General features: G+C 35.7%; 2 protein-coding genes across 9 annotated transcripts; one reads left to right on the plus strand and one right to left on the minus strand.

Moving 5' to 3' along the window:
- Positions 1-25,985, minus strand: LOC108343943 (uncharacterized). Of its 8 annotated transcripts, none has more exons than XM_052877012.1 (10): positions 25,889-25,985; positions 25,399-25,667; positions 24,855-24,926; positions 23,951-24,039; positions 23,428-23,584; positions 2,375-2,452; positions 2,215-2,294; positions 1,777-1,822; positions 994-1,233; positions 1-408 (listed from the first exon to the last, which is right to left on the minus strand). In XM_052877012.1, the coding sequence occupies exons 2-9, from the start codon at positions 25,660-25,662 to the stop codon at positions 1,228-1,230; spliced, it is 792 nt and encodes a 263-aa protein (XP_052732972.1). In that variant the 5' UTR covers positions 25,663-25,667; positions 25,889-25,985; the 3' UTR covers positions 1-408; positions 994-1,227. The 8 variants fall into 8 exon arrangements, with proteins under 8 accessions (XP_052732972.1, XP_052732970.1, XP_052732966.1 ...); XM_052877010.1 differs by having other exon boundaries at positions 2-408; positions 1,006-1,233; positions 2,205-2,294; XM_052877006.1 differs by having other exon boundaries at positions 2-408; positions 2,205-2,294.
- LOC128196357 (uncharacterized) lies at positions 8,111-8,745 on the plus strand. The gene has a single exon (XM_052877014.1). It carries the CDS (start codon positions 8,135-8,137, stop codon positions 8,684-8,686), a length of 552 nt encoding a protein of 183 aa, XP_052732974.1. The 5' UTR covers positions 8,111-8,134; the 3' UTR covers positions 8,687-8,745.
- Positions 25,986-26,633: the final 648 nt, after the last annotated feature.

Genomic DNA, 26,633 nt, shown 5'->3' on the forward strand with positions numbered 1-26,633 from the left:
TTTATATTTTTCTCGTGGAAGTATTTCTGAAAAAGTTATTTCCAGCATTGGCTTAGTCGTGTCCGGAAGTTTATTCAAGGAGAGTTTCTCCTTACACCATTACAGTTTTTTCTCTGCACCTTCCAATTTCCCATTTGCCCTTACCAAAAATTTAAATGGTGTAGTTAAAAAAAAGAAAACTTTTAGCCAATATTCAACCACTTCATTTAAAGCAGTCCCCACATCCCACCATAGAAATCACATTTCTTCTTCCTCCTTCCCTGTGCTGGTGGGCTTCTTTGTGGTGGTGTGATTACTGTGGTGTGCTTGTTTGGAGGTGTCAGAGCTTCCTAGAAGAGCTTGTTGGTGGTATAAGGTAGTCCGGTGGTGGTGATGGCAGGAGGAGCTCGTCCTAGATGCGAAAGCAGCCTGAAAACGAATATGGAACCCTTCAACGAATATTAACATACAGTATAAAATCATAAAATGTTATAATTTTACAAATTAAATCTCAATATTAACTATAATGATGTTTTGTCGTCTCCAATTATTTTATATATTTATATTTATTACAATACAAAGTAAATTTTACAACAGACAGATAATTAAAATATTCATTTATTTCATTAAATAATATTACAAAAATGATAATTAAAATTTTAAAAATCTATATAATTAGATAAACAAATAAAATAAACATCCAAATTATTAAAATATTGTTGAATAATATTCTAGTTTTTAAAAAGATTAAATTGGCAATTTACATAATTAAAGTGATAACTAATTATAATAAAAGGGCTATGGAAAAAATGAAAATAACTATTGTTGGTAAATTAGGAGTTTCTTTAACTTACAGTTTTAATAAGTTAGATTCAATTTGACTCGTTTTAAAAAAATTAAAATTTTTCCAATCTAAACTAAGCTAAAGCCTATCTTGACTTGCGTATTTTAACACATTTCAATCTTGAATTGAACAAAACTGGCAATTGGAACTCCGAAAGTACCATTACCTACCATACTACATACTTTGTTGAGCCAACGCTGACCAGCAAACATGGTTTATGGTTTTAATCGCCCCCATCAACAGCAATTTCACAAAATTTCAAGAACTGCATGAAACTGCAACCGTAATTTAAAACAATTCCATCAGCCATGTTATTCTCGGCTATTGGGAGAATGCTGCAGCCGCACATTCAAATAATTTGTTCGAAGATAGAAATCAATGATCAATTTCCCTTTTCAGCTCTGCTACCCCTGAGAGTTCATCATAGAAGTTGGTTGATAACAACAAAAATGGCATGCAAATCTTGAATTTGAACGACAGATTATTTTAAGTTAGGCAGGTTAACATAAACTACACTTCTTCGCTAATACTAAAAAATAATAGTAAAAGGCCAAAATAAAGTTTGAAATATGTTTGGTCAATTTATTCTATTTTCATAATATATTAATGACATCAATAAAGTACAAATTTGTATACAGATATTTTCATAGTTGAACATTTCCAGATAACACCAATTTCCCAATCAGCAGCTATATAAGCTGTATTTGGGGTGATGAGATTATGTATAATATACCTATTTACAGAAGAAAGAGTGAGAAAAGGAGGGAGGTGGGGTATTATAACCCAAGAAAGATACAAATGGAGAACCAGAAACAGGGCCGTCAGATCTTATTCTGTTGCACTACTGATCCAACCACAATTTCAAAGGTCCTTGTATTAGGAATGGCATTCCACAGCACTTACGGGAATTAATCAGTGAAAAATAGATCCTGGTGATATTGCAAACTGCTAACCTTGTTCGTCTGCTTGTAGCATAAATGCAAGTTCTTCAGGTGCTTGCTGATCCAAAATAAATACATGACTCTGTTAGTTCGTAAAAGAAAAATAAAAACCACAAAGTAAAGACGTAGAGAAGAGAACCCAGCCAAAAACATTTCCCATCATCAAAACTTAGTCTGCAATCACTATCAGCTTTCCAGGTCTCTGGTAGAGACTATAGACAGGCAAGAAGCTCAATTTCACATTGTTTTTCACCAGTGATAAGAGAATCATGCCATGTGCACCATATCTCGTTGCAATTCAAATTGATACCCTCACTTAAATATTATAATCTTAAATGGCCTACCAATTGGCATCATATGATTAATCAAAATATGAAAAATGGAAAAAGGAAGGGAAAATAACACATATTTCAATATTAGAATAAGCACAGGGTAGTAACTTGTCTTTGCCTTTGATGCTGTATTACGCGAATTATCCAGGCCATAAGATACCAAGGAAGGACAACAGCAGCCGTACGAAGAAAGAAAAACTGGAAAACAAGAAGTATATGAAATCAACCAATCAGCTATATAGCATGCAGCACGATTAATTATTTAGATTATAACTTACATAAAAATACGTTAAAACTTTCTCCACATCAGCATTGAAGAGGGGAGCAACATACTTCAGAAGTAAAAGAGCCATTAACTGCAAATTTTGCAAAAGAACCAGGCACAGATATTAAGGAATTGGACTAGGAAAACCATTTAATATATACAAATATAGGGATCTATTTCCATATAAGAATTAACATGACAAAAAGCACCCATCAGACACTAGACCCAAAGAAGTAAACACGAGAAATACAATATTGCAACCATACATCCAACAGAAATACATGGGTAGGTACCACATCGCATACATAAATATATTTGAAGGACAACGATAAGAAAAGGAGCAGTGGTCCCATGGATGAAGTTAGTGTTGAAAATCTCTCATCAATCATAGATATGATCAAATTATAATATATAAGTGAGTACAAACCTACCTTATCAAGCCAATTTTGTGAGCTTGATTTAGACTTAAATTTTACTCTATAAAAATGATATCTAGAACCTTTTCCAAACCGTCTTGTAGACCCACTTTCTCCAGAAGAATTTTTTTAGCAAACTTTTCTCCCAGATTCCCTTTCACTATTTTGACACCCTCTACTAAATTTTTATTTCCCTCTAGCTTTTCAGAAAAAGTAAATGTCTTCCAACCCCATATCAACCTACAGAATAGATTCTCCTATCTTTTCTAACCATATTGCTAGCATTGAGGAGATAGATAGGTATTCCACTTCTCCTACTGAATCATCAGTTACTCCTATATTCCCTATTGATCCATCTCTAGTAACATTAAAACTTTATCAAAGATGTTAGAGTAAAGTCCCCTCAGCCTCATAGTTTTGATTTAATGTTTGTCACACCAAAGTATAAAACATGAAGATGCTTCGTTTGAAGACAATGAATTATAAAAAAATGTAGATCTTGCAAGATACAAGGACTTCATTTGATAAGTGAAAACTTTTACAGACGTCTTTAAGCTTACATTGTACCTAACAAAAATATCCTTGAATATGTTCCCCAAATGATTCGCAAAGCACAAATTTACATCAAGATCACTTGGGATATGAGTTAAAGCTATTTTGTCTCAACAACCAACTTGACACAAGATTTTGTCAACTCTAATCAAGCTATTTGTGTTGTATAGTCTTTTCTTTTACTTTGTTTTGAGTAAAAAGTTTTCTAACCTTGTGTTGATAAGTATTGTCATCTATCATGATGTTGCTTGAAAAGGAGATTGACATTTAATGCTGCATGGAATGCATTTAATGCATCTCTCCATCCATGCTCGTCAGATGCTAGAAGATGAAGCTATCTAAGTTCAAAATCTCTCAACAACCAAAATGGGATTTGCAACGGCTCATTCTTCCAAACTCTATATAAAGTTATCCTTTGAAGAAGAAGACGGAGCAATGAATGATGCTAAGTTCCAAAACACTACCAAAATATTTCCGCTCTCTTAAAAGCTTTGCATAGAACATTGTTGTTTTCATATAGCAAACTAGAAAAGAGTTCATATAATTGTATACATCATAAGATGTTTGATCACATCTTTATACAAACCTAGTTTATTAGCGAAAAGTAGTTGTGTTCCAAAACATACTTAGTGTCTTAGTCAGAGTTGTTTGATATGCAAACAATACTTTTTATTATGTGTTCAGGTTCTAACTCAAGCTCTACCTCTAATTTTTATCTCTATTGACTACATCACTTTTTAAAATTTCTTCTAATGATACTTGGTCTGACTGCTTATTTGCATTTCTGGATTTTGCAGTAATGTCTTTATGGATTTTGCAGTAACAATCTACTTCTAGTAATTTTCTTATTTTGAAGAAAATTGAGTATGAATGTCAAAGTTGCCCTAGGTTTTAGGCATGAGTTTCATTCAAGATAGGAAACGAGTATGGAAAGAATTTACTGAAAAAGGATTGCCCCAAGTGGTTTGATTTTCTTTTGCATGCTTTTGGCTAGTTAGGGAGTTCCCAAATAACACAAGCGAGAATAACTTTGGCAAGACAAATATGCTCTAGTCTAAGGATTTGTGTTTATTATTATGGATAGTGTTTGTGTTTGTTAGAGCCAATCTCTTTTTCTTTTGAGGGAAGGTTGGAGGATGAGTGTTTTCCAGCAATGCACACACACATCTCTCAACAGAAAATGCCATTAGTTATTTGTCAAGAATGGCTACGATTCCAAACAATACTAAGTGGTTTAGTCAAGAGTGGTTGTATTCCAAAAAATATTGGGGTTGTTTGGCAAAGAGTGGTTGTGTTTTCCAAAATATACTAGGATTTTAAGCCAAAAGTGGTTGAGTGTTCAAATAATACTTGGGTTATTAGCCAAAAATTGTCATGTTCCAAATAATACTCGGTTTGTAATGTGCAACATTAGTTAGTTGGTGATGTTGCCCAAATCTATGGCATTGTCACAATTCGCCATATGGAGGACATTATAATGGAGAAAGGACAGCCGCCAAAGTGCTTCAATCTGGTTTCTTTTGGCCAACCTTATTTAAAGATGAACATGCTCATGCAAAAGATTGTCACAAATGCCAAAGAACTAGAAGCATTTCAAAAAGACATGAGATGCCACTGCAGGCTATTTTAGAGGTTGAAGTGTTTGATTGTTGGGGAATGGATTTTATGGGACCATTACCTTCTTCCTACAACAATGAATACATTTTAGTGGCAGTGGATTATGTCAGGAAGTGGGTGGAAGCTGCAGCATGCCAAAAGAATGATGTCAAGACAGTTGTCAAATTTCTCAAAAGACAAATCTTCTCAAGATTTGGTGTGCCTAGGATCCTCATAAGTGATGGAGGATCACATTTTTGTAATGCTCAATTGGCTAAGGTCTTGTCACATTATGATGTGAGGCACAAGATTGCCTTTCCATATCATCTCAAACCAATGGCCAAGCTGAAGTTTCCAACCGGGAAATTAAAAGAATCCTTAAAAAGACTGTTTCATCTTCAAGAAAGGATTGGGCTGCAAAGTTAGATGATGTCCTTTGGGCATATAGGACTGCCTTAAAGACTCATGTGGGGCTAACACCCTTCCAGTTAGAATATGGCAAGTCATGTCATCTCCCGGTTAAGATGGAACATAAGGCATATTGGGCATTAAAATTCCTTAACTTTGAATCTTCTCTTTGTGCAGGTAAAAGAAAGCTTCAGTTGCAAGAGTTGGAGGAAATGAGGATGACTGCTTATGATTCTTCTAGAAAATATAAAGAAACGGTCAAGATGTACCATGACAAAAAGCTGATTAAAAGAGAATTTCAACCTGGACAAGCTCAATTCCAGATTCAAACGATTTCCTGGTAAGTTGAAATCTAAATGGTCTGGTCTTTTTGTGATAAAGGCAGTCAAGCCTTATGGTGCTGTAGAATTGATGGATCCAAATTCTAAGGATCAAAATAAAAGTTTGATTGTGAATGGTCAAAGATTTAAACATTACTTGGGTGGTGAGGTTGAACGCCTCACCACAATTATTCATTTATCTCAAACATGTGCTAGGGTGCCTCCTAGCAAGCGCTTCTTTAACGTCCTTAGCTTGACCTTAAAAATTCATGATTCAGATAAATGAATAATTGTGGTGAGGCGTTCAACCTCACCACCCAAGTAATGTTTAAATCTTTGACCATTCACAATCAAACTTTTATTTTGATCCTTAGAATTTGGATCCATCAATTCTACAGCACCATAAGGCTTGACTGCCTTTATCACAAAAGGACCAGACCATTTAGATTTCAACTTACCAGGAAACAGTTTGAATCTGGAATTGAGCTTGTCCAGGTTGAAATTCTCTTTTGATCAGCTTTTTGTCATGGTACATCTTGACCGTTAGCCTCACAGGAGTCTTTAAGGCAGTCCTATATGCCCAAAGGGCATCATCTAACTTTGCAGCCCAATCCTTTCTTGAAGATGAAACAGTCTTTTTAAGGATTCTTTTAATTTCCCGGTTGGAAACTTCAGCTTGGCCATTGGTCTGAGATGATATGGAAAGGCAATCTTGTGCCTCACATCATAATGTGACAAAACCTTAGCCAATTGAGCATTACAGAAATGTGATCCTCCATCACTTATGAGGATCCTAGGCACACCAAATCTTGAGAAGATTTGTCTTTTGAGAAATTTGACATTTGTCTTGGCATCATTCTTTTGGCATGCTGCAGCTTCCACCCACTTACTGACATAATCCACTGCCACTAAAATGTATTCATTGTTGTAGGAAGAAGGTAATGGTCCCATAAAATCCATTCCCCAACAATCAAACACTTCAACCTCTAAAATAGCCTGCAATGGCATCTCATGTCTTTTTGAAATGCTCCCAGTTTTTTGGCATTTGTAACAACCTTTTGCATGAGCATGTGCATCTTTAAATAAGGTTGGCCAAAAGAAACCAGATTGAAGCACTTTAGCGGTTGTCCTTTCTCCATTATAATGTCCTCCATATGTCGAATTCTGACAATGCCATAGAATACCAGCAGCTTCCTCTACTGTGACACACCGCCTAAGTAAGTGGTCAGCACCCAATTTTAAGAGATAAGGATCATCCCAAAGATATTCTTTGGAATCATGTAAAAACTTCTACTTTTGCTGCCAAGTCAAGTCATCAAGGAGAATTCCTGCAGCTTTAAAATTTGCCATATCTGCAAGCCATGGCCTCTGTTGTATGAGCATCAAACGTTCATCAATGAATTCTCCTTTAATTTCTCCTTCTTTATCAGTCACCTCAGTGTTAAGAAGGCGAGACAAATGATCAACAATGACATTCTCGCTCCCTTTTTGTCTTTAATTTCAAGATCAAACTCTTGTAACATTAAGACCCATCTTATAAGACGTGGCTTTGAATCAGACTTTTCCAGTAAGTATTTTATGGTTGAATGGTCAGTGTAAATGATGACTTTAGACCCTATCAGATAAGGTCTAAACTTTTCAAGAGCATACACAATTGCCAAAAATTCTTTTTCAGTTGTGGCATAATTCATCTGTGCACCATTCAGAACTTTATTGGCATAGTGAATAACATGAAAAACCTTGCCACGTCTTTGTCCCAAAACAGCCCCAATGGCATAATCACTAGCATCGCACATAACTCAAAATCTTGAGACCAATTTGGTGCAACTACAACAGGGGCTGAGATTAACTTCTCTTTTAAATATTCAAAAGCTTTCAGACACTCCTCATCAAACTCAAACTAAGTGTCTTTCACTAACAAATTACAAAGGGGTTTAGCAATCTTGGAGAAGTCTTTTATAAATCTCCTGTAGAATCCCACATGTTCAAGAAAACTTCTTACCCCTTTGACATTTGTTGGAGGGGGTAGCTTTTCTATCACATCAACCTTAGCTTGATCTACACTGTCAAAACCGTGATTGGAGTGGTATTAATTGGCATAGTATATTTTAGGAAGTCTTTTATTTAAATGTGCTGTATTTCTGTAACTGCTGGGTGCTGCCGTTAATAGGCTATTTATGTTTGATTGATCCCGTAATGTTAGGGATTTGTCCAGTAGAATTAGCAGCCCATATTTCCTAAAATATGCTGCTGACTTATGTATACAAATAGAGGTTAACAACCTCATAAGAAATAATAAGAAAGAATTCTATCCTAAATTTGAGATGGTATCAGAGCTCCCGATTCTTGGGAGTCTCTGACCGTGTTATTTATTCTAAATCGCAGCCTTTATTGTTGCTTGACCTTTAACCTAAAACTGCACCAGCCTTTATTGTTGTGCCACCGTTAAGCCTTCATTGCTTATCGTGAGTGCACCTAGTCATGGCTGAAGTGGTGAACCTGGAAACTGGGGACAGAATCCAGACGGCTGGAGAACTGCAAAATATCCATTCCGCTTATAGGTTAGATGGAAAAAACTACCTCAAATGGTCTCAAATTATTAGGACCATACTGAAAGGGAAAGGGAAGATCAGTCACCTGACTGGTAATGAGATGGATCCCAAATTCAAGTCATGGGATGAAGAAGACTCCATGATCATGGCGTGGCTGTGGAATTCAATGTTTCCAGAAATCAGTGATACCTGCATGTTTCTAAAATCAGCAAGGGAAATCTGGGAGGCAGTAGAACAAACTTACTCTAAGGCCAAGGATGCTGCTCAAATTTATGATGTAAAGGTGAAAACCGTGGCTGCCAAACAGGGAGGTAAATCTGTAACGGAATATGCCAATCAACTTAAGTCCCTATGGATGGAATTGGATCACTATCGGGTTATAAAAGCAAAGTGTTCAGAAGACTCAGCAATTCTAAAAGAGTTTATTGAACAAGATAGGGTCTATGACTTTTTGGTGGGTTTAAATCCTGAATATGACTAGGTCCGAATTCAAATCTTGGGAAAGGAGAAAGTCCCAGGGCTAAATGAAGTGGTAGCCATTATTCGGAGTGAAGAAAGCAGAAGAGGGCTGATGCTGGAAACCTCAACCACTGAAAGCTCTGCAATGATAGCTGAAGGAGGAACAAGTATGGTTGCCAACCAGAAGAAAAACTGGGGTCCTAGTATGGAGAAGAGACATGAGGAGATTTGGTGTACCCATTGTAACAAACCACGCCACACCAAGGAAAAGTGCTGGAAATTACATGGAAAGCCCCCAAGCCGAGAATGGGGGCTGAAAGATGGGAGAACCTCAAGCAAAGAATGGGGGCCGAAAGGAGAAGATGGGAAATCCTCAGGCAGAGAATGGGGATGGAAGGGAGGCCCACAGAAAAAAGGAGGAGGGCAAGCATATATTGCTAATGGACAAGGTGCAGAATCTGTCCAGTTGAATCATGAAGAGATAGAACGGGCAAGATCCATCCTCAGTAAATTGGAGAAGCCTACAGGTACGTGCTCCTTGACATATTCTGGTAAGGTTCCATTATAGTTTGGACTTAATGTTTCATATACACCATTTACACATTACTGGATATTAGACTCTGGAGCCACTGACCATATGACCCCACTACCTAAATACTTCTCCACATATTCCCCATGTCCTAGTAACAAGAAAATTTCCACAGCAGATGGAACCCTCATAACTGTAGCCGGACAAGGAGAAGTCCAAATAAGCCCATCCATAACCTTAAAAAATGTCCTTCATGTCCCTAAATTATCCACCAACCTAATTTCTATACAAAAACTCACTAAAGATCTTGCATGTAATGTTGTTTTTTATAGCAACACTTGTATATTGCAGGACAAGAACTCGGGGAGGACGATTGGACATGCTAGAGAATGGAATGGCCTATACTACATGGAGGATCCTAATCTGCCTACCAAGAGTCTCATTTCTAAATCCACCATGACCAATAAAGAGAAGGTTCAACTTTATCATTGTCGTTTAGGACATCCGTCATTTCGAGTTGTGAAAGTACTCTTTCCTTCCTTGTTTAAAAATTTAAGTGTGGAGAGTCTTCATTGTGAGGTGTGTGAGTTAGCAAAACATAAACGTGTACCGTTTCCCATGAGCAATAAGATGAGTCCTTTCCCATTTTCTCTTGTTCATACTGATGTATGGGGTCCTGCTTATGTTCCTAATATTTCCGGTGCTAAATGGTTTTTAACATTCATTGATGATTGTACCCGGGTGACTTGGGTTTTTTTATTGAAACAAAAATCTGAAGTTAGCTCTGTGTTTGTCTAGTTTGTCTCTATGATTAAAAATCAATTTGGGGTCAGTATCAAAAGAATGAGGTCTGATAATGCCAAGGACTACTTTAATCTTGTACTAAACTCTTTTTGCCAAAAGGAAGGGATAATCCATGAGTCCTCATGTGTGAACACACCTCAACAGAATGGGATTGCAGAAAGGAAAAATGGTCACCTTTTAGATCAAACTAGAGCTTTACTTTTTCAAAATCATGTTCCTAAAAGATTTTGGGGGGAAGCCCTTCTTACCGCCACTTATCTAATCAATAGACTACCTACTAGGGTTTTAAACTCAAAAAGTCCCATGGAAGTTCTATCCTCATTCTACCCACACCTTGACCCTACAAATAAACTCCAACCTAGAATATTTGGGTGTGTATCCTTTGTACATGTTCATAGTAATGAAAGGGGGAAATTGGATCCTAGAGCTGTCAAATGTGTTTTCTTAGGATACTCTACCACTCAAAAAGGGTACAAATGTTTTCAACTCGGTTCAAAACGATTCTATGTGTCCAGAGATGTCACCTTCAATGAACAAGAGAGTTATTTCAAACAGCCTCATCTTCAGGGGGAGAATGTTAGAGAGGAAGATGAGACTCTCATGTTCCCAAACATGACGTTTGGGCCTGAAACTGGGACAAATGGCAGCATTGTTGCTGAACCTGTGAGATCTGCACCTGATGGTGGTGGCAAATTTGGAAAGGTATACTCAAGGAGAGAAAAGGCCATTCTGGAATCTAGCAATGTCCAAGAATCCAACCCACCATCACTACATGAGGTAACACCTTCAAATCCTATAAATTTTGATAATCCTATAAATTTTGATAATTCTAATGAGTTTGTGTCTGATAATCTAGAAGCACAGGTGGACCAAACCCTTGATCTACCCATTGCCCTTAGAAAGGGAACTAGAACTTGCACCCAACAGCCACTTTACCCACTATCAAATTTCGTATCCTTTGAAAAATTCTCACCTACCCATAAAACCTTTCTCACTAACCTCAACTCCACACACACACCTTCCTCTGTATCTGAAGCATTATCTGACAGGAAATGGAAAAATGCCATGGATGTGGAAATGGAGGCGTTAAACAAGAATAGGACCTGGGAACTTGTCACCCTACCTCCTGGAAAAAAACCAGTGGGATGTAAGTGGGTATATGCAATAAAGTATAGGGCTGATGGGACAATTGAACGGTACAAGGCAAGGTTGGTGGCCAAAGGCTTCACTCAAACCTATGGAGTTGATTACTTGGAGACATTTGCCCCGGTTGCTAAGATGAACACGGTCAGAGTATTATTATCACTAGCAGCAAATAATGATTGGGATATGCAACAGTTTGATGTGAAGAATGCATTTTTACATGGAGACCTTGAAGAAGAAATATACATGGAGTTTCCCCCTGGTTACAAGGAACAGGTTGCTGCTGGAACTGTTTGCAAATTAAGAAAGGCTCTATATGGGCTGAAACAATCTCCAAGAGCATGGTTTGGAAGATTTACCAAAGTAATGACAGGTCTAGGCTACAAACAGAGCCAAGGGGATCACACATTATTTATCAAACATTCAGCTTCAGGGGGAGTAACAATTCTATTAGTGTATGTAGATGATATTATAGTGAGTGGGGACGACAAAAGGGAACAGTAAGTGTTAAGCGAATGTCTTGCCAAGGAATTTGAAATCAAGACACTAGGAAGGCTTAAATATTTTTTGGGAATTGAAGTGGCTCATTCTAAGAAAGGAATCTTCATATCTCAACAAAAATATATTACAGACTTGCTTAGAGAAACAGGGAAGACAGGTTGTAGACCAGCGAGTACTCCAGTTGATCCAAATATAAAATTGGGAAGTATGGAGGATGATATTGCTGTGGACAGGGAAATGTATCAAAGACTTGTGGGCAGACTTATTTACTTATCGCACACTAGACCAGACATTGCGTTTGCTGTAAGTCTAGTCAGCCAGTTTATGCACCAACCAAAGGAAGCACATCTACAAGCTGCTCTTAGAATTGTCCAGTACTTGAAAGGGACCGCTGGAAGAGGGATTTTGTTCAAACGGAACAAGAGTGTAAGCCTTGAAGCATATACGGATGCAGACTATGCTGGGTCAGTGGTAGATAGGAGATCAACCACAGGATACTACACCTTCCTTGGTGGAAACTTGGTGACTTGGAAGAGTAAAAAACAGAGTGTAGTGGCTAGATCAAGTGCTGAAGCCGAATTTCGAGCAATGGCCCACGGAATATGTGAACTTTTATGGCTGAAGATTATATTGGAAGACTTGAAGATAAAGTGGGATGAACCTATGAGGCTATATTGTGACAATAAATCTGCAATTAGCATAGCCCATAACCCGGTGCAGCATGATAGAACCAAACATATTGAAGTTGATAGACACTTTATAAAGGAAAAGCTAGACAGTGGCATGATTTGCACACCATATGTATCTACTCAGAACCAACTTGCAGACATACTCACCAAGGGACTGAATTGCATTAACTTTGAAGGAATTGTCTCCAAGCTGGGAATGGAAAATACCTATTCACCAGCTTGAGGGGGAGTGTCAAAACCGTGATTGGAGTGGTATTAATTGGCATAGTATATTTTAGGAAGTCTTTTATTTAAATGTGCTGTATTTCTGTAACTGCTGGGTGCTGCCGTTAATAGGCTATTTATGTTTGATTGATCCCGTAATGTTAGGGATTTGTCCAGTAGAATTAGCAGCCCATATTTCCTAAAATATGCTGCTGACTTATGTATACAAATAGAGGTTAACAACCTCATAAGAAATAATAAGAAAGAATTCTATCCTAAATTTGAGATACACCTATCCCCCTGGATGAGATCTTATGTCCTAAGACAATTCCCTCACGAACCATAAAGTGGCATTTCTCCCAATTCAACACAAGGTTCGTGGCAATGCATCTTTTCAAGACTACATCCAGGTTCTTCAAGCATAAATCATAAGATTTGCCAGAGACTGAGAAATCATCCATGAAAACTTCTATGCATTTCTCTACAAGGTCAGCAAAAATGGCTAGCATGCAACATTGGAAAGTGGCAGGAGCATTACATAGACCAAATGGCATCCTTCGGTATGCAAACACACCAAAGGGACAAGTGAAAGCAGTCTTTTCCTGGTCTTCAGGATTCACTACTATTTGGTTGTACCCGGAATAGCCATCCAGGAAACAATAGTAGGCTTGTCCTGCCAACCTTTCCAACATTTGATCCATAAAAGGGAGAGGAAAATGGTCTTTCCTGGTGGCTTGATTTAATTTCCTATAATCAATACACATTCTCCAGCCTATGACTGTTCTTGTAGGAATCAATTCATTCTTATCATTCTGAACAACAGTCATACCCCTTTTTTTAGGAATAACATGCACAGGACTCACCCAAGCACTATCAGAGATAGGATATATCATTCCTGCTTCAAGCAATTTAAGTACTTCCTTTCTCACCACCTCTTTCAAAGTTGGATTCAATCTTCTCTGTGGTTGTGCTATGGGTTTAAAGTCCTCTTCCATCATAATCTTATGCATGCAATAAGTTGGACTTACACCTTTCAGATCATAAATATGCCAACCTATTGCCTTTTTGTTCTCTTTTAAGATTTCAACCAATTTTGCTTCATCATTCTTTGACAGAGAATTGCTAATGATAACTCGCTTCTTGGAATCTTCCTCTAAAAACACATACTTAAGATGATCAGACAATATTTTCAATTCCATCTTTTCCTGATCATCTAAGTTAGCCTTTTCTAATTTTTCCACTTTCACATCAGTGGATTTTTCTTCTTTCAATCTTTCCAGATGTTGTGAAATCTCCTCTACTTCAGATTCCTCTTCTAAAGTCAATTCCTCACATGCATCTACCCAAACACGCTCTAAAGGAGATTTCACATACATATGACTCTTTACCTTCTCAACAACATCATCCAAAAATTCTACTCTGAAACAATTTCCTCTATCTCTCGGGTGTTGCAGTGCTTCCATAACATTGAAAGTTATTGTCTCATCATGCAACCTCACCTTAAGATGGCCATCATCAACATAAATTATCACCCTAGCAGTCTTCATAAAGGGTCTACCAAGTATAAGGGGGACTTCAGTATCCTCCTCCATATCTAGAATAACAAAATCCACTGGAAAAGTGAATTTGTCAACTTTCACTAAAACATCTTCAATAACTCCATATGGATACTTGACAGACCTGTCTGCTAGTTGAAGTGTCATCCTTGTTGGTTTTACTTCCATGTCCCCTATTTTCTTTAACATAGACAAAGGCATCAAATTGATACTTGCACCTAAGTCTATCAATGCTTTTCCAATGGGGAGTGTCAAAATATATTTTAGGAAACTTTAACTATTATTTCCATGTATTTAATTTGTTATATTCCCTGTATCTTGCTATTATTATTAGAATAACATTCCCACAATTTTAGGGATTTGTTCCGCAGAATTGGCTGCTCATTCAATGAACTCTTGTATATATATCCAATACATGTAAGGAGACATATAATAGAAAATAATATATTCTCTCTCCTAAATTCAAGATGGTATCAGAGCTCCTGATCCTTGGGAGCCTCTGACCGTGTGTTTTGATTGCAGCCTTCATTGCTGCCTAACCCTAGAGTTCCATCACAGCCTTCATTGCTGCCCAACCCTAGAGGTCCATCACAGCCTTCATTGCTGCCCAACCCTAGAGTTCCATCACAGCCTTCATTGCTGCCCAACCCTAGAGTTCCATCCCAGCCTTCATTCCTTCACATTATCAATCTTCGTTTTTTTGTGCCTTAATTGCACATTTTTGTAATGGCTGAAATGGAAAATGTAGACAAGTTCCAAAGTACGGGAGAATTGCAGAATGTTCATTCAACTTATAGATTGAATGGAAAAAATCATCTTAAATGGTCTCAACTCATTAAGACCATTCTAAAAGGGAAAAGAAAGGTTAGCCATCTCACTGAAGATGCCCCTGCGGAAGATGCCAGATTCAAATCATGGGATGAAGAAGACTCCATGATCATGGCATGGCTATGGAACTCAATGGTTCCGGAAATTAGCGATACATGCATGTTCCTCACTTCTGCAAAGGCTATATGGATTGCAACAGAGCAAACCTACTCTAAGGCAAAGGATGTTGCCCAGATTTATGAGGTGAAAGTAAAAACAATGGCAACCAAACAGGACACTAAAACTGTCACAGAATATGCTAATCAACTCAAATCTTTATGGATGGAGTTAGATCATTACAGGGTCATAAAGGCCAAGTGTTCTGAGGATTCAGCAATTCTAAGAGAATACATTGAACAAGATCGGGTGTATGATTTCTTGGTAGGCCTAAACCAAGAATATGATCAAGTCAGAATCCAAATATTAGGCAAGGAGAAGGTTCCTAGACTCAATGAAGTAATGGCAATTATTCGGAGTGAAGAAAGTAGGAGTCTAATGCTAGAGACCCCAATTGCGGTTGCAGAACAAAAAAAAGTAGGTCCTCTTCCAAGAACAGAGAAGAAAAATGAAGGAGTTTGGTGCACCTATTGCAACAAGCCACACAAAAAGGGTATAGATGTTTCCATCCCCCATCCAAAAAATTCGTTGTGTCAAGAGATGTTACTTTCAATGAACGAGTAAGCTACTTTGACCAATCTCATCTTCAGGGGGAGACTTTAAGAGAGGAAGATGAACCTTTGATATTACCAAATCTGTCTTTTGGACCAGAAACAAAAACTCAAAAGGATATGACCACTATATGTGAGGTTGAAGCTGAAGAGGAACAAGTAGAGGTGAATCAAATACCTCAATCTGCAGGACCAGCAACTAAACCTCATGATAATTCAAAATAAGGCCATTCCAAGATCTACTCATGTTCAAGAATCCAACCCTACAACATTACCTGAGGTAATTCCTTTTGATCCTATAAATTCTATCTCTACTGCTTGTGATGAATTTCCTTCTAAAAAACCAATTGAACAGATAGATCATAATTTAGACCTCCCAATTGCTCTTAGAAAAGGAACCAGAACATGCACCAAACAACAACCTTAACCCTTGACAAATTATCTATCCTTTGAAAAATTCTCACCTACCCATAAAACCTTTCTCCCACGCCTAAACACCACAACTACACCTTCTTCTGTATCTGAGGCATTAATTGACAAAAAATGGAAACAAGCCATGGACTTGGAAATGGAGGCATTGGAGAAAAACAATACTTGGCAGCTAGTCTCCCTACCACCTGGAAAAAGGGTTGTTGGGTGCAAGTGGGTTTATACAGTGAAGTACAAGGCTGATGGGACTATTGAGAGGTATAAGGCAAGGTTGGTAGCTAAGGGATTCACCCAAACATATGGAGTGGATTACTTAGAGACTTTTGCACCAGTTGCCAAAATGAACACGGTTAGAGTAATTTTGTCGTTGGTAGCAAACTACAATTGGGAACTGCAGCAATTTGATGTAAAAAATGCATTCCTACATGGGGATCTTGAAGAAGAAATATACATGGAAATACCACTCGGGTATACGGGACAGATTGAGGCCAACACAGTTTGCAAATTAAAAAAGGCGCTATACGGGTTGAAACAGTCACCTAGAGCATGGTTTGGGAGATTCACCAAAGTTATGACAAGTCTTAAATACAAACAGAGCCAAGGGGACCACACTTTATTCATCAAACATTCTGATTCAAGGGGAGTGACAATACTATTGGTCTATGTGGATGATATAATTATTACTGAGAATGATAAAAAGGAACAACAAAGGTTGAGCCAATGCCTTGCCAAGGAATTCGAAATCAAGACTTTAGGGAAGCTAAAATATTTTTTGGGGATTGAAGTAGCCCATTCTAAGAAAGAAATCTTCATATCCCAACAAAAGTATATCGTTGATTTGCTACAGGAGACAGGTAAAACAGCCTGCAAACCAGCAAGTACACCTGTTGATCCAAATATAAAGTTGGGAAGTGCAGAGGAGGATGTTTCTGTGGATAAAGAAAGGTACAGGAGACTCATTTACCTATCTCACACTAGACCAGATATTGCCTTTGCTGTGAGCTTAGTTAGCCAATTTATGCACCAACCAAAGGAAGCACATTTACAAGCTGCACTTAGAATTGTCCAGTATTTAAAAGGGACTCTGGGAAGAGGAATTTTGTTCAAAAGAATTAAGAATGCCAGTCTTGAGGCATATAAAGATGCTGATTATGCAGGTTCAGCTGTGGATAGGAGGTCAACTACTGGATATTGTACCTTTCTTGGTGGAAACCTAGTAACTTGGAAGAGCAAAAAACAAAGTGTGGTACCTAGATCTAGTGCTGAAGTATAATTTCGAGCAACGGCCCAAGGAATATGTGAACTTTTATGGCTAAAGATTATATTAGAAGACTTAAGGATAAAGTGGGATGAACCAATGAGGTTATATTGTGATAATAAATCTGCAATAAGTATAGCACACAACTCAGTACAACATGATAGAACCAAACATATTGAGGTGGACAAACATTTTATCAAAGAAAAGCTTGACAGTGGCTTGATTTGCACCCCATATGTGTCCACTCAAGGTCAACTTGCAGACATACTCACCAAAGGACTGAGCAGCAATAATTTTGAAAGAATTATATCCAAGCTGGGAATGGAAAACACTTATTCACCAGCTTGAGGGGGAGTGTCAAAATATATTTTAGGAAACTTTAAATATTATTTCCATGTATTTAATTTGTTATATTCCCTGTATCTTGCTATTATTATTAGAATAACAATCCCACAATTTTAGGGATTTGTTCCGTAGAATAGGCTGCTCATTCAATGAGCTCTTGTATATATATCCAATCCATGTAAGGAGACATATAATAGAAAATAATATATTCTCTCTCCTAAATTCAAGAGGGAGTTTTCCAATTGTGCATGGAATAGTAAAACTGCCAGGATCTTTAAATTTTGGTGGTAGAAGTTTTTGGATGATTGCACTGCAATTCCCTTGCACCTCAATTGTTTCTTCTTCAATGTACTTTCTCTTCTTGGTCAACAAATCCTTCATAAATTTGGCATAAGAAGGCATTTGTTGGAGTGCTTTTGAAGAGGGAATTGTGATTTCTAACTTTTTAAAGAGAGCCATGAACCTAGAAAATTGACTTTCCTTTTCCTTTCTTGAATAAGTCTTTGGATAAGATAAAGAATTCAAAACTTGTTTTCCTTTGTGACTCTCTTCCTCTTCCTTCTTTTTATCTTCTTCTTCCTCAACTTTCTCTTCTTTTAATTTTTCCTTCTCTTCCTCCTTCCTCACAACTACTCCTTCTAACACATAATTTTTTATATTTATTTAACATTATTTATTTTAATTTATAATTTTTTTAAAATATAAAAATTTATTTTTTGATACGGGTTAAATGAATATAAAAATGTGTCCATCATTTTACTCATATATTATAACCATTTTACAATACATATTTTCTGTTCATGGGAGACAGAAAAGAGATAAAAAAAATATATCATTGTAATTATTCTGAGATGGTAAGAAGAAATGAAGCTACATGACAAGTCGCACAAAAACTGAAGCTACAGATCACGCAATATTAATTGTGCAACTTACAAAATACTCATAAATTAGAGGCTATTTTGATTGCCATGCCTGTTAAAATCAAAGTCAATACAACATACAAGTCAATTTCAACGTTGATAATTATTTTCAAAACTCTTTCACTTTTTTTTATATTTTTAAGTGTTTCAAGAAAAAAAAACTATTGCCTTTTATTTTAAATATTTACTTTTTTTTAGTAAGAGTATGTCAATTAGTTTAATTTTTTAAAATAATTCAAGCATCTTTAAAGTACAAAAAAACCGGTGGAAAAAGACATCAGTTTTTTTTTAAAAGGATCTTATAAATAACAAAAATTGGAGTATTAATTTTGGGCGTAGCGCTTGGGACAAGGTTCATATGAAGAAAATCATTACTTTCTTTTTCGTAGTTGAAAAGTCACCTCAGACTTTTGATTAAATTTGTATGTTCTTTCTTTTTAAAAATTTGAATAAAAATGTACTAAAAGACAAAAAAAATGATAAGATATAAAGTAATAGATAATGTTAGGGGTTGGAAGGTATACAAGAGAAAGAAGAAAGTATACAGAAGAAGGACATCGAACGGTGGAAGGCGGGAAGAAGTCGAGTCGAACGGTGAATGATATAAGCATAGAAACCAAGTCATTAAGGGGTCCTCGGATTGAGTTTATTTGTTCCAAGCTTGGTACATACAATTTGTATGCTCCAGCTTGAGAGGGAGTGTTAGGATATTTATCCTATTTTATCATCATTATAGTGTGTCAAGGGTTACCCTATTTATCATGATTATATTGTGTCTAGAATTACCTTATTTATCATGATTATATTGTGTCTAGGGTTACCCTATTTATCATGTACTTGTGTATCAATTTATTCTTATAAATAGAAGATTGTGAGAGGGATCAATTAATTCCTCTAGAATTATTTTACAGTTTCAATCTTAAGACTAGTCTTGTTCTTTCTCCTATTCATTCTCCTTTTGTTTCTAGTCCAAAGATAACTAGAGAGAAAACTCCAAGTACTACCCGTCCATTGCAAGTATACTCACGAAAGAGAGGGCACATTATTGAATCACCACAAGTCCATGAATCTAAACCTGTACTTGAAATACCTGACATTAATGAAGAACATAATATGCCAGCCATTGAAGTTCAAGAACTTCCAATTGCAGTAAGGAAAGGTATTAGAGAATGTACTCAAAAGCAAAGGTACCCATTCTCACACTTTGTGTCCTATGACAAACTAACCAGTAATCACAAGCATTTAAATAGTGTCACTATTCAAAAAATTATTGATAAAACATTGACATTAAGAGCGGGAAAAATGCTACGAAGGCTGAAATAGTTGCTCTTGAAAAGAACAAAACGTTGGACTCAATGGATCTACCTAAGGGAAAAAATTTTGTTGGATGTAGATGGGTATTTAGAGTAAAATACAAGGCAGGTGGAACATTAGAGAGATATAAGACAAGGTTATTAGTTACAGGGTATACTCAAACATATGGCATTGACTATCTTGAAACTTTTTAACCTATTGCAAAAATGAATATTGTTATTTTTGTCCCTTGCAACTAACTACGGATGAAGTTTTCATCAATTTGATGTCACAAATGTTTTTTAGCATGGCAATCTTGAGGAAGAAATTTACATGGAGGTCCCACCTAGGTTTGAAGTTGAGGAGGAAAAGGTGTGTAAACTAAGGAATTCACTCTATGGATTAAACCGTCTCCGACCATGGGGTACAACCAAAACCAAGGTGATCATATGTTATTTATTAAACATTCAACTTGGGCATTACTGCACTAATTGTCTATATAGATGATATAGTTGTAACTTGTAATTGAAAATGATCAAGCATGAATAGGAGCTTTTAAAAAATGTTTGACAACAGAATTTGAAATAAAGGAGTTAGCCAAATTGAGATATTTCTTGGGCACTGAAATGGATCATTCCCATCATGGTATTTTCATCTCCCAAAAAAAAAAAGTATGCTCTGAATTTATTGGCTCAAACTAGTAAATTAGGAAGCAAACCAATAGATACACCTAGTGAACAAAATCACAAACTTCGTGAATCAATTGAAGACGTAGTTATGGATAGACAATCTGATAAAAAATTGGTTGGGAAATTAATCTACTTGTCTCACACTAGGCCTGACATTGCCTATGTTGTAGGGGTTGTAAGTCAGTACATGCATAATCCAAAGAAGCCTTGTCTCAGAGTTGTTTAACACATTCCACACTACTTGAAAGGAACTCTTGGAAAAGGAATTCAATTTACAAAGGGGAATGATATAAGCATAGAAACCTACCCAGACATTGATTATGCAGGTTCTATAGATGACAGAAAATCTACCTCTGAATATTGCACTTTTCTTAGAGGAAATTGTGTCACTTTGAGGAGCAAGAAACAAAATGATGTAGCAAGATCAAGTGCAAAGGCAAAGTTTAGAGCCATGGCCTTAGGGATTGGTGAAATACTATAATTAAAAATAATTTTAAAAGACCTGAATATTGATTGGAAGAAGCCTATGAGACTGTATTGTGATAACAATTCCACAATAAATATTGCACATAATCCAATGTAACATGTTAGAATTAAGCATGTTGAAGTAGACAGAAACTTCATAACGGAGAAATTGGATAATGGGACATTATGTATGCCATCTATATCCTATGGATATCAACTAGCAGATATATTGACAAAAGGGCGTGGTGCTACATTTCAATCTATTGTTGACAAGTTGGAATGGATGACGTGCACTCACCAACTTGAGGGGGGTGTCAAAATCCTATGATTTATGTTGCAGTTAATATTTCCTTGTACATTTTTAATTACATAATTAGGAATTAATTGCATTCCATATTTTAGAGGATAATTAGGAGGATTAATAGGTTGATAGTATATTTTATATTTATTGTACAAGATCATTGTTCTTGAACTACAGGAATAGATTATATCCATTATAAATTAGGATTTTTAGTTATTATGTCTTTATATTCTATTTAAAAGTAATTGCTCCTCTATGAATAATATCAAAAACCAAGAAATCATCTAATATGGTATGTTGCCTACACAACTTGTTGTATGGTCTCAAGCAATCACCCCAATAGTTTGAACATTTTTGAATAGTCATCCCACAATTTGGAATGAAACAAATTGATGTTATCATTCTTTGTATCATCATTCTCCCCAAGGATATATTTATCAAATTGTGTACGTGGATAACATTGTTCTCGCAAGTAATGATAACGAGGGTATAGTACAACAAGAACAAAATATATCTTTGGTATAAAAGTGGCATAATCCAAGGATGATTTGGTCATATCTTAAAGAAAATATTCTCTCGATATTCTAGAAGACACAATAATTATAAATGCTAAGCTTGTAGACAAACCAATGGATCCAAATGTCAAACTTGTACCTGACTAAAGAGAACTGTATTTTGATCCTAGGAGATAAAGAAGGTTAGTTGATGAGCTAAATTACCTCACTATGACCCGTCTCGCAATCGTCTTTGCAATGAGTGTAATAGGTCAACTTTAAACTCTCCTTGTCAAGATCATTGAAATTTAGTTGTATAGATCCTAAAATATATTAAGAAGACTCATGGAAAAGATCTCATTTACAAAAATAAAGGCAAGACTCGAATTGTTATTTGATGTTGTCTAGGCAGGGGCACCAAGCTATAGACGCTCCACTTCAGGGAATTGTATTCTTGTTGGAGGTAATTTAATATCATAGAAAAGGACAAAATAAGATGCGATGACAGTCAACTACAAAAGCACAATATAGGACAATGATATTAGTCACTTGTAAGCTCATATGGCTAAACCAACTCCTCAAAGAGCTTAAATTTGAAGAAAGTTCTCAAATGCATCTTGTATGTGACAATTGAGAAAAATATAAAAGAATAGAGAATAAATTTAAGAGCTTGATTCCCCTTTCTTAGGGTTCTCATATTTATAATGACACTAGAAGTTCACATACAATGAATGAGAAAAGAATAAGAAAGATCAAATCTAGAAACTTGTTACATCACAAAGCACATTGCAGCTTTTCAATAAAGTCTATTTAAGATGACCTATTCAACTAGTGTCAACCAGGAAATATTACACATTTCCTTTAATCTTATCTTTCATGAAAGAACCAAACATATTGAGTGGATTGTCATTTTATTAAGAGAAAAACTAGAGTTTGGAGATACTACTATATTTGTCAACTCTAATAAACAATTAGCTGACATATTCACCAAATCTCTAAGAAGATCGAGGATCGATTATGTGTAACAAGCTAGGCACATAATGAGGGCGAGTGTTATAGTTATAGAAATAAAGAGTTGAACCTATATAATCAAGAATATCCAGATTATATATCTATTATTAGAAACATTTTTTTTTACTCATGTCACGTATCATACCTTTGTTATTAGGGGATATCAAATGTTACCGATTTATTGTATTTATATCTTTTTCTCAATATAAATAAAGTACTCATGTAGTCTCAAAAACATATGGTTTCAGTTCAATGTTTCTCTCTTTCTTATACTTTAACATGGTATTAGAGTCATTCAGAATTTATCTTAGCCAAAATTGTTGAGCCTACCATGTTACCCGTTACCTAGTTCCTCTTAGTCTCATATCCGAGATGTTCAATCCTTGGCGTATAACTTGAGATATGATCAAATTATAACATATAAATGGAAGCAAACCTCACTTTATCAAATTGGTTTAGTGAAATTGAGTTAGGCTTAAATTACAATTTTTTAAAGTGTTAGGAAAGAAAAAATTTAATAATATCAATTCTCATGACTAATATAAAAGATTTGAAAAACACACTATTGAACTTCATGAACAAATTAAAAACGCTTACAATTAGACCAACCGAGTGCCACAATGTAATTCCATTGGTGCCAGCAGCATTGGCATAACCTTCACGAATCTCTGGAACTTGGTGCTCTACAGCTGCAATAGCCAAAAGTCGAGAATTGTGCAAATCTAAAGGAATACTAGAGCTTTCCCAGTCATCACTGCCCAATATGCAGAAGCATATTTTAAGATATAAAACCAGACGCAGGACATAGAGCAGATAATGATAGTTTAGCCTGAACAAGAGGTATTCAAAATATAGCAAGAATATAAACTACATAAAAAAATGGATATAGACTAGCATAAAAGGGAGAAGGCTAATAAATAATCTTAAACCCACCTAGCCCCCAACAAATTCCTCCACTCTTTCCATCAGAGATCTCTTACATTTAGTCTCACTCAATATAATGAAGTCTAGAAGGAAAACAAATAAGCAAGGCGAGATTGCCACTGTATCTACATATATAAATACAAAGATTCTTGTTTATATCAAAAAGAATAACATCAAGTCAAAAAGGTGGAATCACCTGATATCAATTGAAGTATCTCCAGGATGGTAGACAGTTGTTGTCGCAGAATAGTCAGGTTTGAATGGCTGAATGTCAAGAGAACTTTTCTGTGAAAAAACTAGAACTTAATCTGAGCAAGTAAATAAATGCAATCTTCTGGCCCTATCATTTCGTTGTTGTTCCATCTAATCAATTTGGTACTTAGAATTCATTCATCTCTCTTTTATCCTATTGCTAACAGCCATGTATTGTTTCTGGCTTTGCTTTTTTCTCTCTAATCTTTCAGGGCATGTTTGTTTTCCTATATTGAGATTCTCCATAAAATTAATTTGGTGAGAAACTAGTCTTAATTGTGATCACCCCAGCCCACCTTAACGCTTTGGTCTGCCTTCATTGCAGCCTCCAGCACCCTCATGGTGTTGGGTGTGGGAGGCACATCCCTTAGTCATATAACCTAAATAGACCTTACCTTTTTAGTCGAGTCCTGGGTTGAGTTAGGTCTTAAGTCTTAAATTTGTTGTATACACATGATGTTGGCAACTGCACACTAAACATCTAATAAGAATATACACTGATAACTTTATAAATGCCTCAATGTTAGACAAGCACTGATTCCCAAAACCAATTATGAACAGGTCAGATTAAAAGTTGCCAATACATACTCCAATCATTAATGTCATGTCTATGAGGGTTTCCCACAGTCTCTCAAAGCAGAGATAACTAGCAAAGTAACAGCTATATAATCCACAAGAAAATTATCAATATGCTGGGTGTAACCAGCAAGCCCCTAATTCAAACACAGCCACAACTCCTTAAAAAATAATGACCAAAATACAACTAAAGCTAAGATACATGTGAATTACAATAAATATGCTTCTTAGTGCTAATATACCATGCTAATACTAAGAGTTCAACAAGTCACCTGATGGCAGATTTCACAAATTGTATCACCCTTCTCGTAGCACCATAGCTGAACACATTCCCTATGAGCAAACTTGTACAAAGAAAAAAGAAATATTGATGGAATTGTCAAATTTCGCAGAGTTTACAATAAAGAGATGGAACGGGAGGCAAAGCAATGGTCAAATGACTGACGATTATACATCAATAACTGTTGTTAGCTATGAGAAAAGAATATAACTATTGCAATTCAAACTATCTCATTTGAATACACATCAACATGCAGTCCAAATTACTTGCACACACAATAACTGCTGGAAACAGCCAATCCTTTGAAATCCGAAGCATTGATTCAAGAAAGAGGAAGTCATTTAATGCAAACACCATGCTTGTACTTTTCCCAAAGAGTTTACTGGTAAATAGCATAACCCATCCGCCCATAGAAAACAACAATCTACTGTCTTCATTGCTTACTAAAAATATACAGGAAGCCACAATCCAAAGATGTCTCAATTGCAGTGCTTACTATCCTCATTCGCACACTCGGGAAAGTTAGTATAAAATACCTTCAAGGTTCCATTGCATCCACAGGGTATGTCCAAATTTTGAATAATGTCATCTTCCTGGCAAATGCGACACTCCACCATTAGGGTAAGGTCTTTTTCGTGATCTTGTTCTTGCTCTTCCAGAGTATCACATCCCCCAACATCATTGAGATGAGTAGCACCCTCAACGAGTGAATCTCGGTCATCGCCACCGTGCTCAGGTTGCAAAGTTGAAGATGCTGCAAGAAGAGGATCAACAACAGATAAAACCACGTGCTCCCGCATTGATCCTGAAACAAAAGAATCATCGCATACACTTCTCACTTTTTTATTTTAGATTATCAGAAATGGAAGGTCTTTGAATCATCAATTGACTTTATACTCACACACAAAATACTAGAACTAAATCAGAACAAACCCAAACAACAATGATGCAGTCAATTGGAAATTCAGATCCAATTAGATGGAAAAATTGAAAATTTTCTTGGTTTAAAATAAAAAAAGAAATTACCTGAAAATGGATACAAGTGAGAAAAGTGTAGTGGAGATAGCCTTACACTGAGTGTATGAGTGAGAGGGAGTGAATCAAGGTGACTATGAAGAAATTATTTATTTATTAATTACTTTTTTTAACTGAATTATATTATTTTTTCAGCTTGTAACATTTTAAATGTGCTATTTTAGTAGTATTTATTTTCAGCTGAGTTTTTCCGTCATGCCTAACTTACTTTATAGTGTTAATTTAGGTTTTCCAAATATTAATGTATTAAGATTTTGGTTCAAAATTAGAATTGAAAAAAACACTAAAATTTTGCACTTTTAATGGTTGATGAATGCAATTAAATGTAAATATTATAATTACAAAAATAAATGTAAATATTTTTTACAATTTAATTGTTGATGAATTTTGTTTATTTAGGGTTAAAAAATAATTCAATTTAAAAATATGACTACTTGAAGAGTAAAATTAAATAAAAGAAGGTAAAATAATTCTTCATATAGATACAGATAAAATATAAAGTGATAATTATAAAGACTTTCTATCCAATATAATTTGATAATGATTTAATATATTTTTAAAACTACAAATTAAAATCGTTTTCAAATAATTAGTAACCAAAATTGTATAAAATTATATTTTAAAACTAAAAATTGAATTTAAATTAAAAGTAATTATCAGTTAAAGAAATAAAGTTTAAAAAATTAAAAATAATTAAATATGTTTTTATCTTTATCTTTCACTAAAATTAAAATTA

The sequence above is a fragment of the Vigna angularis genome, chromosome 4 (genome assembly GCF_016808095.1).
Source record: "Vigna angularis cultivar LongXiaoDou No.4 chromosome 4, ASM1680809v1, whole genome shotgun sequence".
NCBI lineage: Eukaryota > Viridiplantae > Streptophyta > Magnoliopsida > Fabales > Fabaceae > Vigna > Vigna angularis.

Coding starts and splice junctions, on each gene's coding strand:
- LOC128196357 (XM_052877014.1), top strand. CDS start 8,135: ATGGCTGAAGTGGTGAACCTGGAAACTGGGGACAGAATCCAGACGGCT.
- LOC108343943 (XM_052877010.1), bottom strand. CDS start 25,662: ATGCGGGAGCACGTGGTTTTATCTGTTGTTGATCCTCTTCTTGCAGCA. Junction 1,823..2,204: donor AGCATCAAAGGCAAAGACAA/GTTACTACCCTG, acceptor ATTTTGGATCAG/CAAGCACCTGAAGAACTTGC. Junction 1,234..1,776: donor GCTACAAGCAGACGAACAAG/GTTAGCAGTTTG, acceptor ATGAACTCTCAG/GGGTAGCAGAGCTGAAAAGG.